Raw genomic sequence first — 17728 nt, 5'->3', positions numbered from 1 at the left:
GCAGACGGCATGTGGAGCTCAGTCTGGTACACTCACTGTCGCTTCCCCCAGCTTAGTCAGTACTTAGACATACCTTACACCCATATAAACTGGAACATTTTCCAGCCTCGAAAACTCCCTGCAATGAACCATGTCCTCAACAACTGGACTCAGTCGAACACGCTCGGTTCGAAATACGGCAGCCAATGGTAATGATTCGACAAGTAAGCCCGCCGTGGGCCGCAATGATGCGAGGAACGCGTCGCCAAGTCGGTTACCTATGAGGCCCCCAACCACGCGATCAACCACCTCCTCGACGACCGCTTCGTCTTCAACAACCTTGACACGCGCGAGAGCACCTACCAGCTCAACCTCAAGGCAGGTTTCTGGAGGCTCATCTGCCAAAGCGCCATCGAGGGCGACTGGTCCGACAACCTCATCAAATAATAAGCCCGTCGTCAGAGCTCAGTCAGTCCGCCAGCCACCGTCCACGACAACGACGACGGCATCCTCCGGTGGCATAGGTCGATCCATTAGTACCGCTAGACCGAGATCTTCAGCAGGTCTCCCCTCCAAAAATCCTCCACGCGAGCGACATCTGGGACATTCTAGGGCAAAATCGACTGTCACATCCCTTACCTCCGCGACAACACTACGGCCAGTGTCTCGCGTTCCCTCGAGGTCGAATCCGAGCCCAGCACCCTCTACCGCCTCATCTACTAGCACAAGCACCCAGACGACGACAACGACGTCAACACGGACACAAACGCGCTCACAAACGCAACACGCACGCGTGGGCTCACAATCATCAACCACAGCCTCAACCCTCGCAGCACGACGGCCGGCATTTAACACAAACCAACAACATTACAGCCCCGCCAAATCCTCTGCCCCGAAACCCTTAACATCAACCTTCCTAGCACCGGCCTCACCATCCAAGCAGCCAGTAAACGTCGCCTTAACAGCAGAAACAAGCCGTCTACAGACAGAGCTCCTCCAACTCTCCCTCTTACACCGCGAAGCCCACGCCGTCACAGAATCCTGGCACGCCAGCGCCAGATCCAAGCTCGGCGCGCGCTTCCAAAAGCTAGTAATCGCAGACGAGGCACTGCGTGCCCTCGAGCGCGACGGTGCCGAAGAAAGGGGAATACAGGACTTGATTCGCTGGGGCGAAGCCGGTCCCAATTCTCCGCAAAAAGGGTACAGAAGGATAAGCAGCACAGGCGGTCTACCACTAGACGAGAAAATCCGCCTCCTAGACCAAGTGCTGAACGGCGCCTGGGCCCTCGGTGAGCCAGGTGGCCGGTACCAGCGGACGGTGCGCGCCTTCGAGGACTGGACGCTCCGGGTCTCTGAGATCCGCGCCGCGCAGCGGGGCGGGGATCTAGAGGGCCTATTGGCGCGCAGCGGCGGAAGAGAAGAAGACGTCGGGATTTTTGTCAGCGATTTAGATGCCAGCGCGTGGAAGCGCGATCACGCGGGTCTTGTGCGGGTGCTCGAGGGATGGCGGAGGACGCTTGTTCAGCTCGGTGATGTCGAGAGTGAAGATGGGGGGGAAGGGATTAGTAAGTCCCTTTCTGGCCTTGCACGCACGTTAAGGGGATGCAAGAGCTTGGTACATGATATGCTCGCCGAACTGCAGATCATGGAGCAGATTGAGGCTGATGCCCTCGCCGCTGAAGAGGATTGGATGGGGAATATGGAAGACCGGATGAATAGTGAGGGAGAAGCGGGTTCGCGGCGTAGGAGGACGGAGGAGGTGCCGCCTTGGAAAATGCTGGCTTTGTAGATGGGGTGCCGTGGATGAATGATTGAACCTTGTTTACTGTTTTTGCGTTAGTAAGAAGGGTGTCATGCGGCGTTGCATAATGCATCTTGGTAACCCGGTTCTTTAGATACGTTGTGTATATATCATGACTCATGATGCAATGGAAGGCAGGCAAGCTACTGGAGCACAAGATTGAAATTACTAGAATACCCTCACAGATAGAGACGCGCGCGAATCATACTTCTTAAGTAGATAATGTTGTTTACGAAAGCTAGTAATATTGCCAAGGGCGATGGGAACGGATACATCTAATTTGGAAATATCTGTCTCACAACGAGATACGGAGTCGCATTTCGCTATCAACTTCCTCTTTCGTGATGAACATAAGATAACATAAACCCCCGTGGACTAAATCCCTCATCTAGGTATCTATCGATAACTCAATTCTGGATTCGCCCTGAAATTACACCGACACCGACACTCGGGGACAGGACACTCGGCGTGTCTCGCGAACCACTGCCGCGCGTGGTCCAGATGCAGAACGTGGTCGCACTTGAGGCAGAAGGTCGGGAACTTGGCCGCGAGCCGGACCTGCGGGTCCGCCGAGAGCTCGGGGCGGTCCGAGCGCGGGATGCCGACGGTCTCGAGACACACGACGCACCGCGGGAGATGGCGGCCGCAGTTCGGACAGCTGACGCCCGCGTTGATGCTCGTGGCCATCAGGGGGTTGATGTTATGCGTCTGGGGTTGCGCCGGCGTCGACGGGGCGGTGTTGTGAGAAGAGGGGCCGCCGGCTTTGGAGGTGAGTTCGTACTCGGCGTCGCAGTAGACGCAGCGCAGCGCGATCTGGCGGGATGGGGGTGTGATGGTGGGGACGCCGCCGCGCTTGCTCTTCTTGGTGCTTTCGACTTCGAACTTCGTGCGCTGGAGGAATGCTTTGTGACGCTGGAGATACGCCCTGTAGGCGTTGCGCCAGACTGTGCAGCGGTAGTCGTTGATGTATCGCGGGGAGCAGATGGATAGGACTAGCGTGGCGGTTTGGATGTCGTTGAATTTCTCGATGTATTTGGCGAAGATGTCGACTAGATTGTCCGTTATCCCGGTTAGCACTATCCCTTCGATGTCGCCTGTTTCGATGGCTTTCTTGAGCTCGTTGTCGAGCCACTCTGTTAGCTTGTCATCGTCGAAATTGCGGAGCGCTATGTAAGTACGTTCACGCAACGGTAGCGACTCCTGGTTTGCGATGGTTTCCCAATTGTTAGTTGCGATCAGTGATGAAATGGCCCGGAGATATGGATCTGTCTTCGAGGCGACGGCATCATCGAAGTCTAGCTGCTCCTTGGCCATACTGTTGTCTCCCCTTTTCATTAGCTGGAGGGCGAGAGAGACAAATAGGAGTTCCGGGTACTCCGAACTGGCTGCCTTGAGAATTTTGACCGCTTCTGTGATGTCACCTTCAAAAAGTGCGCGGGCGGCTCCTTTTGTGAATGACGAGGATGTCTTTTCGGATGCAGGAATCCTCATGTAGTCACTCCACTCCGAATCTATAGATGCCTTTCCCCACTCACAAACACGCATTGCCGCTTCCCTACGGCCCGGTTTCTTCGTCTCGAGCTTGTCAAAACTTAAATCTCCAGTCTTAGTGTTTGATAATCTTTGTAGACCACGGTCCCACGCCGCATCATCCGGAAGTGCCGATCCGTGAGCTAGGCGAAACGTTCCTTGACGACCTAAATTGAATGTTTAGTGCGTGGTCCCAAATATCAAATACGCATGACTAACCCAGATCTTTAGTCCATATTGGTATAACACCTAGAAAGCTGTAATCGACCCCTTGAGATACCATGGCATCATCGTAAGCTGCATTTGAGGCCCCTAAAAAAATGCGTCAGTTGTTATTCGCATTGCGAGACAAATGATACGTACTGGCTACCCAAAGCCACAAGTCCTTTAACCATGGGTCATCAGCAGTGATATTAATATTAGCTTGGTAATCAAATAAGTACTTTTCTTGAGAGCGAAGCAGCATGATATGATCAAGAACAACCTGTGCCGTTTTCGAAAATCCCTTTGTATTAAGTGTCGTTGTTAAAAGATTTTCATGTGCCTGTCGGTTCGATACTAGCCCAGGTCCACCCCCTGTAGTATCCGATGGCGTTTTATCTTGGACCTCCCCCGTCGTCGCCGAATACCTATTATTATTTGACGATTCCTGAGATGGGTAAGCCTTTTGCGCATATTTCCTTAAGGCGAGAATCTTCGCCGCTGTTGTGGTTGCGTCATGGTATGATTCTGGTAGACCGTCGTTCGCTTCAAAATCCACGACAGTATCTATGTCGGGAGGGTGTGACTCTAAGACCTGTGAAACAATTGTTGCAATTGCCTCCTTTTCACTGCCGAAAAGCGGGGCATATTTCACTGCATCATCAATAAGGAGCGATCCCATCACCTCTGAATACTGGGTTTTATCGAATTGCATCAGACTATGGTAACTAGTACCCTCTTTCCGGTTGTCAGCATGTGCTGTGCTGTGAGATGTAGTGTAAGTAGCGTACCTTGAAGTCCACGGTATGGCGCTTGCCATGGCACCATTTTATATATGTGATCTGAAGTATGAGATGGCTTCTCCAAGATCTCGTAGGCCCCGCTAGCACGTAAGACCAGTGCTCGAGGCGTCAACGTAGATGAGTTGAGCGTGACCCAATCAAAGGATACGATGTGATCCTGTTTTCGATTTCCTTTGGTAAAACTCATATCCAGCTCATATGAACTTCTTGCCTCTAGAAGCTCTGGACTTTTCTCGTATTGATGGTCCATAGACACGAACTCCTTTGTAGTTTCAAGAACACGTAGTTGCCCTGTTCGAGAGAGTACAGCTAACAAGCCACGACGGTCTCGGCAGAAACGGATCGAACGAATGAGAGAGCCCCTGTCAGGAGCATTACCCGGATTTATGTCGATTGCCCTATCCAAGCTGAGCGCGGCACCCCAAGGCAAACCACTTGTATCTACGGCATCGAGATAGGAGGGTGAAGATGTATGTCTCGAAGAGGTCGCCCGACGGTCCCATATAACGATACCGGGGCGGTCTAACGACGAAGAAGCAAAGTAGTTGCAATCCACATAGTCGATGGCTATATTATTGTTACACTTGGTCTGGTAGTTGACAACAGCACCATTTGGGTCTCTTTTCGTCAGCCTAGGAAATACAGCGTCGGACGGATAGTATAAGTACCTCTGAGATCGTAGATCCGTATACCCTGGTTCTTGATTCCAACAACCAGTGTCTGTGGGCTATCCTCAAAGAACTTGGTGCTAGACACGGTAGTGGCAGGCTCGAAGCGATGTACCGCGTCACCTAGAATTGACCCATCCAACGACGGCCATGACGTATTTGGCTTGATATCAGCGAGACGGTTAACATCCCAGATCTGGAGGCACTGGTCATTTCGCACGCGCTCCAGACCAACGGCTAGTAGAGTCCCCGTGTTGAAGGCGATGGCCTGACAAAAGCGAGTGAACTTCAACCTCTGCTCTAGGTAGTGGTTGGTCGTGTCATTGAGATTGAGGATGTTGATTGTACCCGAGGCAGTTCCAATGGCGACCAGGCCGGGGTAGCGGGGCGACCAGTCATAGGTGCTCAGAGGAGGAATATCATCAAGTTTGGCAATCCTTTCATAGTCGAACTTGCCACGACGAGCATGACCGGTAGGCTTATACAGCTGAACGACGCGGTGTTGCAGGTTGACATGCAGGAAGCTGTCATCAGCCGGGTTCGGGGACCACTTGATGAGGCCAGGTTCGGGCCGGTCAAGGAGCTTGGAGTTGGAATATTGGGCCATACCAGCGGCTGATGTGGCTGTTCGGCCAATGCTGTGTTATCTCACACTATATTAATTGAGACAGTCATCTGTAGTTTTGTTGCGATGAGCAATGAGTCGTCAAAACGCAGGTAACCCGGGACTTCTTGACAACTCATACTCATGCGCGACAGCGTTGGTGGCTAGATCCCGTCTCAAGAGGTCTCAAGAGATTTGGTGGCAATCCATCGTGTAACTATATTGATTCCTGGGGTGCTCTGTTTGATGAATGAATGAAAAGACACCAAACACGAGTTTTCACTGCGCTGAATGCCGATGCGATATTGAAGACGGTATCAACCACCAGCGTCTTGCAACAGCTTTCTTATTTAGTTACAGTGACGAGTCGATGAGATGAGATGTGAGATGCTCTCGAGACCCTCTAGCTCAGCCTACCTATCTAGGCGTACCTAGGCAGTGCTTAGTGGTGTTAGGTACAGGTACCAACTTATAGTAGTAGACCCATAAATACCGCCTTTCAACCCAATCACAGATCCCTTTCAGTAGGTAGTCAGGTCCCCTACTCAGCTCCAAAAAAAAATGCATGAAGGGGTAGTTAGGTAGTTATCTCTATTTCTTCAATATCTACATGCCCAACCTACGTGCTTCGAATCACTTAGTAATTAACAACAGAGTCACCGACGCGAGACACAATATAGCACCAAGATGAGCTCAAAGAGGAAATATTCCGAATTCAGCGCCGGGCACTCGGTCGCTGGCGAGTCGCGCGAACGTACATCCAGCTACCAAGCATCGAAGCATAAGAGAAGGAGAGATACCGCTGGGGACAAACCTACCAGCATCAACTGGCTCAAGAAACGAGCGAGGACAATAGAACGGCGACTGAATCGCAAGGATAGCTTGCCTGCCAATGTACAGCATGAACTCGAGAAGGAGCTGGACCATCACAAACGGAAGCTGAACGATCTCGCCGATGGGAAGAAGAGGGGCGCCATGATCAAGAAATACCACATGGTTCGGTTCTTTGGTGAGTCATGATTTAGCGCGCGCGCGCTGTCGCTATGCTATTGGAACGACCTATTTACAAAATGTACGATTTCTAGAGCGGAAAAAGGCAGACCGACTTGCAAAGCAAATCCGGACGCAGCTCGAAGCTACAACAGACGAAGAAGAGAGGAAGAAGCTTCAAGCCGACTTACATACCGCTGAGGTAGATTCCCTCTACGCAAGATACTTTCCCCACCGAGAGCGCTACGTCAGTCTGTACCCAGTCTCATCGAGCAATGCGGAAGGCGAAGAGGGGGCCAAAACAGAAGATGCGAGCACGGCCGCGCGGTCGTTACGAACGGAAAGACCGCCATTATGGAGTGTAATAGAGAAAACGGCCAAGAAAGGCCATTCGGCACTAGTGCAGATTCAGGAGCGAAAGTCAACAGGAGACTCGAGGAGTAAATCGCCACAAGAACGGCCATCGACGCATCCTCAACCTAAGAGTAAAACCTTCTCTGCACCAGAGTCGGAAGGCTTCACCAAGGGCAAAGGCAAGCACCCACAAGGTTTAGGACCTTTAGATCACAGTAACGATGATGATAGCGACGGTGGCTTTTTTGAGGAAGGTTAATGAGCAATTATGTAACACCCAAAGTAGCGGCAAGAAAGCAAAAGGGAAAGACGGAACGACAAACCCAGATTGCAGGTACCGCGACCTGACAATAGCCAATGATACCCCGAATGACTTCATAGATAGATTCGTGTTGCTGTGAAAGTTGTATCCTTTAGATATTGATGTGCCTGCGTGAAAGCTGAACAGTTCGAAAAGTGAGAATTGATTTGTGTGGCAAACTGAGATTGATGGTCCATAGGATCGCTGTCTACTTCCAAACCACGCAAACACGCTTGTCAAAGTTGCTGTTGCACGTATTTGTAGGTTGTCGATTTTCGACACACAACCTAGGATGTGAACTCCATTACCTGAAATTATCCGAATTGGTTGCGTGGCTTGGTGCTTCCTCCAATCAGATAGATGCCCGATACCTATTGTGTGCGCAAAGCCTACCTCTACTGCCAACCTTTGGAGCATGCCATCATACGTACCTTCTTATGTAAGGCTCTTTTTGGGCCTCAGCCTCTTCAGTGCCTACCTAGATTGGATTTATGGGCATCCGGGGAACGCGTCCCTTCGTACCTTAATGTGACAGGTCAAGGTTCTGTTGCGGTGATTGTTCTTCATGACCCTTTACTTTAACCCCCCACCGTCCTCACTTCCACCTACACCCATACGAATCTTGACCGGTTCTCTTCATCCCAGATGAACCAACAGCCATACCATTATCCTTTTGGACATTCACGAGCACAGCTCAGTAATCTCCAGACTTCTTAATTCAATATCCTTCGTTCGTATTTCTTGAATCGTAGTCTACCATGGCTGCACAGATGCCAACGAGTGTGCTAGCGGTTGAGGCAGAAAGCCATAACTGGGGAAGCTGTAACTGGATTGGATTGATTTCAGGCAGGTTCATACTAGTTGACACCCCATCATTCATTGCAGCTCTAACTTTACTCTGCAGAGTATGGTGCCGTGTATCATCGCACTGGCCAGCAAGCCGTCTTTTCCTATTACACTGTAAAGCCCGATGACAAAGAGGAATATTGGACGTGTGATGTTACGCTTCCCGAGGACCCAGGCGGCACCCTTCCGCGTGAGGCTGATATAAGGTTCTTCTTACGCAAGAGAGAGGCGAAACACTACGCCGCAGAATGTGCCGTCAAATGGCTCCGGGCAGAGGGATGGATGCCAGAAGACGGGGTTAAGTTCCCAAAAAATACCCAGCGGCCTTATCGTCCCACTACTGCCACTCTGGGCTCTCCATCTCCAGAGAAATCTCCATCTAAGGCGAAGGATGAGGTAGCGGCCCTTTGCCAAGAACTGGGCTTTCATGGTCCAAAGTACACCATCAAACCGCACGACGGGAATGATCTCTGGTGGTGTCGTGCGGATTTCGGCCCCGGCGAAGATCTGATGCCCCAGCACATCCTCGCTGCGCGCGTCGCTGTAAGAATGCCCAATAAGAATATCGCCAGGGATACTGTCGTCGAGAAATTGCGAGCCGTTCTAGTCGAAGAGAAGAGAATCCGGGCTGAGCAGAACCAGGCCTTCTTGAGGAACCAGCAGCCGAGCCACAATTTGATGAGCCTGCCCTCGTCAGCACCAAATGTTCGCGGTCCTCAAGTCCATCAATCCTCCATCGATCCCCATGGCCGTCTTACAACACCAAGCCTATTGCCGCAGTCCCAACATGTCCGCGATATCCAACTCGGGCACCAGCAATACGCTAGGGAACTAGCCAATGCTCGATTAACTTCTCACACGGCTTGTGGACTTAGTGACTTATACATTGATCAATATGTTTCTCGCCCCCCTGGTGAAATTACTTGGGACTCCGTTGATCGAGTCTTTTCTCAGCAAAATCTTGAAGCTAGTTCCCAATCCAATGCTCAATCCGTTTCTCAAGCCATTCCTGATCTCGATTCCCCGCCCGGTCCTCAACCCGATGCCTCACCAAGTCCTCAAGACGATGTCTCACCCAATCCCGAATCCGATCCCCAGCCCTCCGGTCCTGAGTCTGATTCTGATTCTCCACCCGTTTCTGACTTCGAACTCCTAGACATGAAAGATTACGACCCCAGTCAGCAAAATGGTTGCCCAACTAGACCGTGCTCGCCCCATTGAGCTAATTGCCCGTAACGTACGGAGTTCGACGGATATCTGGTTCGGATCGAATTCTTGAAAAACGAGGGTGGTTCGGTTGTAATGGTGAGAAGGCTACCCTGGGAGGACTATACGGGGTGGGACATTATTCGACAAAGTTGTCTGCTTTTTAATGAAAGCGAGCGTCAATATGTGTAAATAGTATATTTTCCAGACAGCGTTTTTTTTGTTCTTTTTTTTGGAGGGATTTGGTACCGTCGTGTCTGGGCTTAATATAAGCTCACAACGCATACCCCGACGCCGGCGAAGAATGTGCGTTTACACAGCGACTAGAGCAGCATAGCTAGACAGTCTGAATGGCGATCACTTTTTATTTTGAGAAAAGAAACAATGTGTCTCTTCTGCTGATTTTGCCTTCTTATCTCAATTCTTCTTCAAGGCACATTCTCAACTAAAAAGACGCTTGTCCAAAACGATCCATTCACCTACCTCTCCCCCTCCCTCTTTCACCTCCCCTCCCCTTTCCACCCCGTCCGCTTCTCCCCCCACCTCTCGGTCTCCCTTTCCCCTGGGGGACCCGAGCGACAATACCCTCGGGTAAATCAGCGACTTTCTCGCCGTCCCTCCACAAGACGCCGACGCCTTGCCGTCTCCCCCTCACCTCCTTGAAGTACTTGAGCGGGACGACGCCTTCGTCGTCTCCCTCGGTGAGAACGACGTTGTTCTCGCTCATCCACCACCGTATACCTGTAGTTTTTGCCTCATCCTTATGTTCTGTGGAAGGAGAAGGGATAAGAACATTAGCATCGCGTAACGCCCTCTCGACGTCCACGAAAATAAGCAATTCCGCATCGGCGCGCATGCCGCTGATAACCTTGGGTTGTTTGCCGCCGTCAGCAATTTCGTCGCTGACGTCGTGGACCTGTGTATTACTACTGCTGGTCGCCTCGGTAGTGTCGTCGCCGGGGACGCCTGTGCCGAAGTGCACGTGCGTGCGGCCCATTCTCTTCAGCCCGCCGGCTTTGACGATGGACGGCCAGAACGCGAAGTACGTCCCGTGGACGACGACGGGGGGCACATTGTCGAAGGTGATGGGCGTGTGCAGACCCTCTGACGCGAGGGCGATGCTGTGGCCCTGGTTGGCGCGGATGAGCCAGTGCGCTGGGTCGTCTTGGCCGAGGGCCTGCGCTTTCGGGTCCGGGTTGGGCTTCATGCTGAAGCGCTGCTTGGCGTTCCCGGCTACTTCGTTTTGTATCTCGGTGATGCTTGGCGCGAGGTTGGCGAGACGCGGCCATTTGAGCTGTTTGGTGTTGATTAGTTCATTTTTCGTCTCTTCTCTATCTAATAGGTATGAAAAAGCATCTTCTGTTTTTTTTTTTCCTTGCATCTTTGCCGTAGCGCTCTGAACCTGTGCCTGAATTTTCCATGCTCGTCCCTCCCTTACGAAGATGTGATATAAATATACAGCTACAGACGGGTATAGACATGGAAAAGGGAGAACGAGTTCTATAGCAATGAGACATAGGCGCCGAAAATATATGCAGAGAAAAGTGACCGATGAAGTAGAAAAAGACCAAAAAGAAAGAAAGAAAAAAACTCACAACTTGATCCAGCCGCGCAAATCCTTCAGCATCGAGCTTGATCCCAGCATTCCCCGCCTGATGCCGCAGAAGCGTCGACAGCGCCTTAGAAATCAAGAAGCCTCTATTCTCTTTAGGCATCCCGGATTCGATCAAAGAGAGCTCCCAAAGCTCCCGGTGGTCCTCCTCAGTGAGGCAAAATTCCGAAAACCAATCGTAAATGGTTTTTTCCTCAACAACCGTCAAGGTACTATGCCCCCCCTTAACCTTCTGGGGCTTGATTTCCTTTCGCGATTCCTGCAGATCAGGATTCTGCCTTACTTCTTTATGTTTGCGTTTTGCTGGCGCGCTCGTAGTTGAGAATGCTCGAGATGATGATGATGGGCCCACTCTCGTATTTATGGTAGACAGAGCTGCGGGCGGAGGGAGTCTTGATGCTACACCTCTGAGCTTACTCGGTAGCATCAAGTACTACGAGTACAGGGAGCAATGGATCACAGAAAGCCAGCTATAGGTAAGCTTCTTTAACACTTTTAATTTTATATATGTTGCTGAGTAGGTAGGTAGGTATCTTATAATAGTTGAGTCGAGGTAGCCATAGCGGCAGGTGGTAGACAACCTTAGGTAAGAGCCCCACTCCACAGTCCGGCACTGAGTCACTCACTCACTCACTCATTCTTACTCAAAATGAGACATTGTCTCAATCTTCCATCTAAAAGACACAGCTCAATTTTGTAACACAACCCCGCTCTCGCTATGAAAACTGATCAGAAAGGAGAAAAAGAAAATAAACCCATGGCATGGGTAGAGGTAAAAGAATGCATCAGCCGTGAATCGAACACGGGGCCCATCGATGGCAACGATGGATTTTACCACTAAACCACTGATGCCTGTTTGGAACAACACATAGGAGCCAAAAGTAGACCCATAATGGTGCTTAATCCGGGTCCAAAAGTGACTCCTGTTAACTTAGCCTGCGGTATGAGGTACATTGCGCTACATCGTATAGACTTTCATTGAGCGGTTACAATGGGCCCGACTATGGCTGGTGCAGCTCGTATCCTATCCACAAATAACCACTTAGGTATCTGATCTAAAGCAGAAGCAAGACAATTTGAGACAGCTCTATTAGCCGCCTATCTTAATCCAGCCCTGTATTTTCCGTTCCTGGATAGTCGGGATAGTCGACGCAGTCCGCCTCGTAGCTCTCTCCGAATCTCGCGCGACAGTTCTCATCCGTGAAAACCTCCTCGGCACTCTCCCGGCCACGATAGGTATAGCACTGGAAGATACAGGTGAATATGTTAACAGTCAAAGAGAAAACAGCAACCAAGGCTTCAGATGGCAAAAAGGATTCGTACCGTCATCCATTGGATGCCCCCTATAACTCCCCCGGGCGGTAGCGGATTCCAAACACCCCCGTAGGTAAGCTACGTTGGCGCGCCGCCTGCAGCGCTGCAAAGCCCATCTACTTTAGCAGAATGCGTTTCTTTAGACGAGCAGTTGCAAACGACGGGTACGATTTGTCGGACGTTGTACCCCGAGGTTGCCGGCAAAGCCGCAAGGAGGGACATAGCTAGAAACCTGGCCAGCTTTGAAGACGACATGTTGAATCTCTCCCAGTTGGCAATAGATATTAATTAATGTGTTTGGTGGATGGAAGCAAAGAGGAAAGGAAACACGAAACACCAACCCTCGTAGTGCAAAGGCACGACCAACGCCTGAGTATATAACTGGCACCCGAAATATACACATTGACTGCCGGTAGCTGCTCACATACTGCGGGGGGTGATGTACTACTAGAAGATATCTCCCAGCTAATTTTCACACATATAAGTGCGCGCATAATCATTAACCAAATATTTGCTCCTTTAATAAACCGATATTGATAGACTATAATCGGGACATGCGATAATATAGTCCAATATATTTTTACCTGGACTGAAGACATGCGTCTAGCAACGGTCGTCCCAACGAAGGAGCTAATCCATCGAAAACCCGACTCCAAATTGTAACGTAGTATCCTCTCTCTATCCATCTCTAGGAAGCTGTTGCTACCCTAAATAAGAGCAAAGCTAAATGGGCAGTTATCGGGCTGCTACAGCTGGCTGTCGTCTGGTTATACAGTTTATGTACAGTTCCCCACCAAAACTACATCTTGCCTTGACAATCCTTCATAACCTTCTGATACTCACCCAATAACCCAACAACCTACCTACCCACTTGCACCCGCAACTTGAAGCTATCACCAACCCCACCCCACCCCACCCACCTCTAACTTCAACACCTTCACCTTCAACACTTCTGCCTTCAATCAACACTTCTACTATTAACAACTCTACACGCTTTCAACTTTTCATCAATTTTACGATGCCTCCACCAATAAACTCACGATCTAGCACTCCAGCGTCTTTTTCAGCTTCATCGAACAACATGGGTGGTACATAGCGTGCCATACTAATTTTGGTGGTATACAGTGTAACTAATACCGCTACAGATGACAGGCAACTGGAACAGCCCGATAACTGCCCATTTAGAGTGGATCTAATTGCCCATTTAGCTTTAATCGTAAATAAGTCTAATCACCTTAATAATATAGCGTTTTCTTTATAATTATATATTAATATTATAATATAACTTATAGTATACGCTTTATCATGATTGGGGTTTTAGGGCATAGCTATATTAATGCTATAGATAAAGATTTTAAGCTAAGGAAGAAAGGAAGGTAAGATAAAATTAAAATATAAGTATACGTGGAGATATATATATATTAATAGCTATTATAGGTTATATAACCTTATTAATATATATTTTATATATTTTTATAATATCCCTTTATAATATATATAATATTTTAATATAATATATATTTAATATATTTATTATACTTTTTCCTATTAAAATTAAAATATAGGTATAAAATGGGTTAAGGAATTATTTATAGCATTTAGTTTTAATTATAATGCTATTTTATATAACAATATTATTATTAAAGTAGTTAATAGTAAATTTATTAATTATTATAGCTTTTATTTATTTATTTAACTATTTAAACAGTTTTAATATATTAAGCTATCTTTTATAAAACTTTTATATTTTAATTAATAAGTTTTTAAAATTCTTTATTAAGTATTAAATATTATTAAAGTTATAATCTTTTTAAGCAATTTAATATTATAGCATTTTATTATATTTTATTATTTATAACTTAAATAACTATTTAACTTTTTATTTTAATTCTTCTTTAATATTTTTAAGTTTTAATAATAATTAAGTTTATTAAAGTAATAGATTTTTACTTACTTTATATAGTTAATTTATATAAAAGAGGTTGGTTATTTTTATTAACTTTAAAAGGTTTAATATATAGCTATATCCTTTCTTTTTAAATATTTTAAAGGGTTTAATTTATTAAAAGTCCAATTAAGTAGTTAAGCTATTAATTATAAAGCTTTTTTTTTTTTAAAAAGACCTTATTTCCTATATAGAAGTTTATTAAGTATTGCTTTTTATTTATTTATACTTTTTATTTCTTTTATATAGCTTTTACTACTTTATAAACTACATTTTATACCTTATAGGTTTATTATATTAATTATTAAGCTAGCCTTTTAAGTATTATCTTTTTAATAATATTTAATAAGAGTAATAATAAAGGATTTTTTATATTAATTCCTATTAAAACCTTTAATAATATTATATTAATAATTAAATATTAAAAAGTATTATAACTATATAAAATTTAATATAAATAAATAGGAGCTTTAATTATTTTAATATTTATTAATATAAAAGTATAACCATTAATTTAACTTTTAATTTATAAACTTTATAGCTCTTTATATTTAAAGGTAAAGGGTATTCCTATATTAATATTTAATATAGGTTAATTTATTAATCTTTATTAAAAAGTGTAAAATAAAGGGTTTTATATTATTTAAAATCTATACCTTTAAAAAACTTAAAAAATAATAAATATATTTATAATATTAATATATTATATTTTCTATTATATTATTTTTCTTATTAAGTATTATAATTAATAAACGGTTAAATTTATTAATAAATGCTTATATATAATTATAGCTATATTTATTTAAAGGTATATCCTTTTTATTAATTATAATATAATGCTAAATAATTATAAGGATTAATAATAAATATAATAGTTTAAGTGTTTTATTTTAAGGAATTTTATTTTATTAATAATTATAATAATTATAAATATATATTTAAATATTTTATTTTAATAAGGGTTAATAGTAATCCTATTTAATTATTTTAATGTATTTATTTTGCTTAGGGTAAATAGCGATTATTAAATAGTGGGCTTTTTTAATTAAAGCTGTTTAAAAATAAACCTTTAGGTTAAAAGTTTGCTTTAAGATAATTAATTAATAATTTTTACATCCTAAACTTTATTTTTCGTTTTTTTATTAAATTAAGTTTATTAAGTTAAAGTTATATAATATTATTACTTTCTTTTTTATAATAATTATTAGCTTTTTTAAAGCTTTAAATAGGATTAAAGCTATATTATATTTTTTAACTTTATAAGCTTTAATGATTAATAAATTAATTATTTTATAAAATAGTACATTTATTATTACATTCTTTTAATTAAACTAATATCAAAAGGTAATATTAAAGTTAAATAAAAAGTTTACCTATTTTATTTATTTTATAAAAAGGATTCTTTTAATAGTAAAATATAATAAAGTTTAATAGTTAATTATTATAAAGAACTTTATATTTAATAGCTTTAAATAATTATACTTTATAGTTTAAATTATAATTAATAGTTCCTTATTTTATATAAAATAGGTTTATTTAATTAATAATATAGTTTTTAAAAAGTATTTTATAAGCTTTTAAATGCTATTTTTTTATTATTATTAAATAGCTCTATTAATAATATTTTAAAAAGCATTAATTTTAATTTTAATTAATTGGTTAAGTTAAAAGAAGGTTAATATTAATACTTTATAGGTTAACTTTTTTATTAATTTAAAAGCGCTTTATTATTTATTATTTATTTTAAATAATATACCCTTTTTAAATAAACAGTTTAAAAGTTTAACTATATTATTAATATAATATATAAATATTTAAATAAAGTTATATAACCTTAAAAATAAATAAATAGCTTAAATATTAATTAGGTTTTTAAATTTTTAATTAATAATAGTATTTATTTTTTTAAGGTTTATTTAAATACCTTATTTAGCTTTTAAAATTATATTTAAATAATTTATAAAAGTTACATTAAAGCGGGATTTTTTTATATTTCTTTAAAGTTTAATATTATAAAGGTAATTTAACGGATATTTATAGTTAACGGAATTGAACCGGCGTTTCTAGGCAGCGTTTTTGAAGTTAAGTTGAAAGCATTGTTTTATTATTAATCCCGCAATAAAGTACGTAGAAAATTCTAACTATATAGGCGTTCCGGCTAATCCTCGGAGTGTAATGCCCTTATTAGAAGCGCCTTTATAGGTGCGCTTTTACCGGGGCATAGTATACCTTCGTTAGAGGCGTATTACGCTATTGGCTAGAAGCGCTGCGCTATTAGCAAAAGTGCTGCGCTACTGGCAAAAGCGCTACGCTATTGGTAAAAGCGCTGCGTTATTCTATTATATACCCCCTAGTTAAATAATATTGCTATATAGTTAACTATTTAACTTTAACGCTTTATATAGTTAATAAACTATAGTATATTTAATATTTCCTTTATATATTTGGACCTATTTTTACTTTTTTAACTTTAAGGGTATTTTTACTTAATTTCCTTTTAATATATATTTAACCCTTTATTAATTAAAATAAATAAAATAATTTAAATACTTTATATTTTACTTTTTATTAATATATTTGCTTTAATTAATACTTTTTAAGTTTATAATATTAGGTTATATAATTATTTTTATATATTATTTATAATACCTTACTTTTAATATTTATTATAGTAGCGTTTAAAGTTAATATATAATGTTTATATTATTAACCACTTAATATTTATTAAAATAACCTTTATTACTTATATTTATTAAATATAGCATTTAAGGTTAATATATTAATAAATACTTTATTAAAAAGCATTATTATTATATAAAATCTTATTATTTATTTACTTAATATTATTATAGTAATTATATATTTAAAAGTATAATATATAAAGGATATATATCCCCTTTAATATTTTAAAGTAAAGCTTTTTCCCTTTTCTTTTTTCTTTTTATCCTTTTATAATTTTTAATATATTATATAATATATATAATACCCTTTATTTTATAATATATTTATTAACTTTTTGCTTTTTATTAATAGTTAAAACCTTATTTAATAAGTTATTTTTTTTATATAGTATTATTTTCCTTAAAATATATATTTTTTAAAAGTATATTTATTATAATTTAATATTATTTATATTATTAACGTTATATACTTTTAAGGTTTAAAGAATTATATTAATATATATATATAGAAATATTATTATAAGCTTTTTCCTACCTTTACCCTATTAGTTTTTCCTTTTTAAAAGAGGGTAGCAATTTTAATATATAAATATATTTCTATAGCTTATTTTTAATTAATTTTTATAAAGTATAATATACTTTTATTTAAAGTTTATAAAAAATATAATATAAATATTAATATAGGAAAAAACTTAATATAAATTTCAACCTTCCTTTTTTATATTTATTTAGCTTTAGCTTTACCTCCCTTTTTTTTTTTATACCTATATTACCTTTATACCTAGCTCCCCCCCCTTACCCGCTTACCCCTATTACCCCTATTATTACTATTACTAATAATAAGGATAAGGATAAAGATAAAAATAATAATAATAATAACAAAAATAATAAAA

The 17728-nt window shown here is 42.1% G+C and overlaps 5 protein-coding genes and 1 non-coding gene across 6 annotated transcripts; 3 read left to right on the top strand and 3 right to left on the bottom strand.

The window, feature by feature from the left end:
* The first annotated feature begins 23 nt into the window (after positions 1–23).
* F5B22DRAFT_4427 (uncharacterized protein) lies at positions 24–2024 on the top strand. Its single transcript, XM_047971878.1, has one exon. It carries the CDS (start codon positions 131–133, stop codon positions 1766–1768), a length of 1638 nt encoding a protein of 545 aa, XP_047836185.1. The 5' UTR covers positions 24–130; the 3' UTR covers positions 1769–2024.
* Positions 1973–5986, bottom strand: F5B22DRAFT_4429 (uncharacterized protein). Its single transcript, XM_047971884.1, has 5 exons — positions 4983–5986; positions 4303–4932; positions 3674–4249; positions 3530–3622; positions 1973–3477 (listed from the first exon to the last, which is right to left on the bottom strand). Exons 1-5 carry the CDS (start codon positions 5587–5589, stop codon positions 2177–2179), a joined length of 3207 nt encoding a protein of 1068 aa, XP_047836184.1. The 5' UTR covers positions 5590–5986; the 3' UTR covers positions 1973–2176.
* A 133-nt stretch (positions 5987–6119) lies between these two features.
* Positions 6120–7304, top strand: F5B22DRAFT_4367 (uncharacterized protein). The gene is made up of 2 exons (XM_047971810.1): positions 6120–6595; positions 6672–7304. The coding sequence occupies exons 1-2, from the start codon at positions 6274–6276 to the stop codon at positions 7187–7189; spliced, it is 840 nt and encodes a 279-aa protein (XP_047836183.1). The 5' UTR covers positions 6120–6273; the 3' UTR covers positions 7190–7304.
* A 685-nt stretch (positions 7305–7989) lies between these two features.
* On the top strand, positions 7990–9298 carry F5B22DRAFT_640769 (uncharacterized protein; the record flags this gene model as incomplete). Its single annotated transcript, XM_047977890.1, has 2 exons — positions 7990–8011; positions 8136–9298. The coding sequence occupies 2 exons, from the start codon at positions 7990–7992 to the stop codon at positions 9296–9298; spliced, it is 1185 nt and encodes a 394-aa protein (XP_047836182.1).
* Positions 9299–9758: 460 nt separating this feature from the next.
* F5B22DRAFT_632385 (RNA 2'-phosphotransferase, Tpt1) lies at positions 9759–10998 on the bottom strand (the record flags this gene model as incomplete). Its single annotated transcript, XM_047976689.1, has 2 exons — positions 9759–10577; positions 10879–10998. The coding sequence occupies 2 exons, from the start codon at positions 10996–10998 to the stop codon at positions 9759–9761; spliced, it is 939 nt and encodes a 312-aa protein (XP_047836181.1).
* A 678-nt stretch (positions 10999–11676) lies between these two features.
* On the bottom strand, positions 11677–11747 carry F5B22DRAFT_t1. Its single transcript has one exon. It is a non-coding gene; the product is annotated as a tRNA-Gly (tRNA).
* Positions 11748–17728: the final 5981 nt, after the last annotated feature.

The sequence above is a fragment of the Xylaria bambusicola genome, assembly GCF_022495145.1.
Source record: "Xylaria bambusicola strain CBS 139988 unplaced genomic scaffold F5B22scaffold_1, whole genome shotgun sequence".
NCBI classification, from domain to species: Eukaryota; Fungi; Ascomycota; class Sordariomycetes; order Xylariales; family Xylariaceae; genus Xylaria; species Xylaria bambusicola.
The sequence above is the reverse complement of the archived record's forward strand: the minus strand, read 5'-3'. Positions and strand labels throughout refer to the sequence as shown.

Coding starts and splice junctions, on each gene's coding strand:
- F5B22DRAFT_4427 (XM_047971878.1), top strand. CDS start 131: ATGTCCTCAACAACTGGACTCAGTCGAACACGCTCGGTTCGAAATACG.
- F5B22DRAFT_4429 (XM_047971884.1), bottom strand. CDS start 5,589: ATGGCCCAATATTCCAACTCCAAGCTCCTTGACCGGCCCGAACCTGGC. Junction 3,623..3,673: donor CTTGTGGCTTTGGGTAGCCA/GTACGTATCATT, acceptor GCATTTTTTTAG/GGGCCTCAAATGCAGCTTAC. Junction 3,478..3,529: donor AATATGGACTAAAGATCTGG/GTTAGTCATGCG, acceptor CATTCAATTTAG/GTCGTCAAGGAACGTTTCGC.
- F5B22DRAFT_4367 (XM_047971810.1), top strand. CDS start 6,274: ATGAGCTCAAAGAGGAAATATTCCGAATTCAGCGCCGGGCACTCGGTC. Junction 6,596..6,671: donor CCACATGGTTCGGTTCTTTG/GTGAGTCATGAT, acceptor TACGATTTCTAG/AGCGGAAAAAGGCAGACCGA.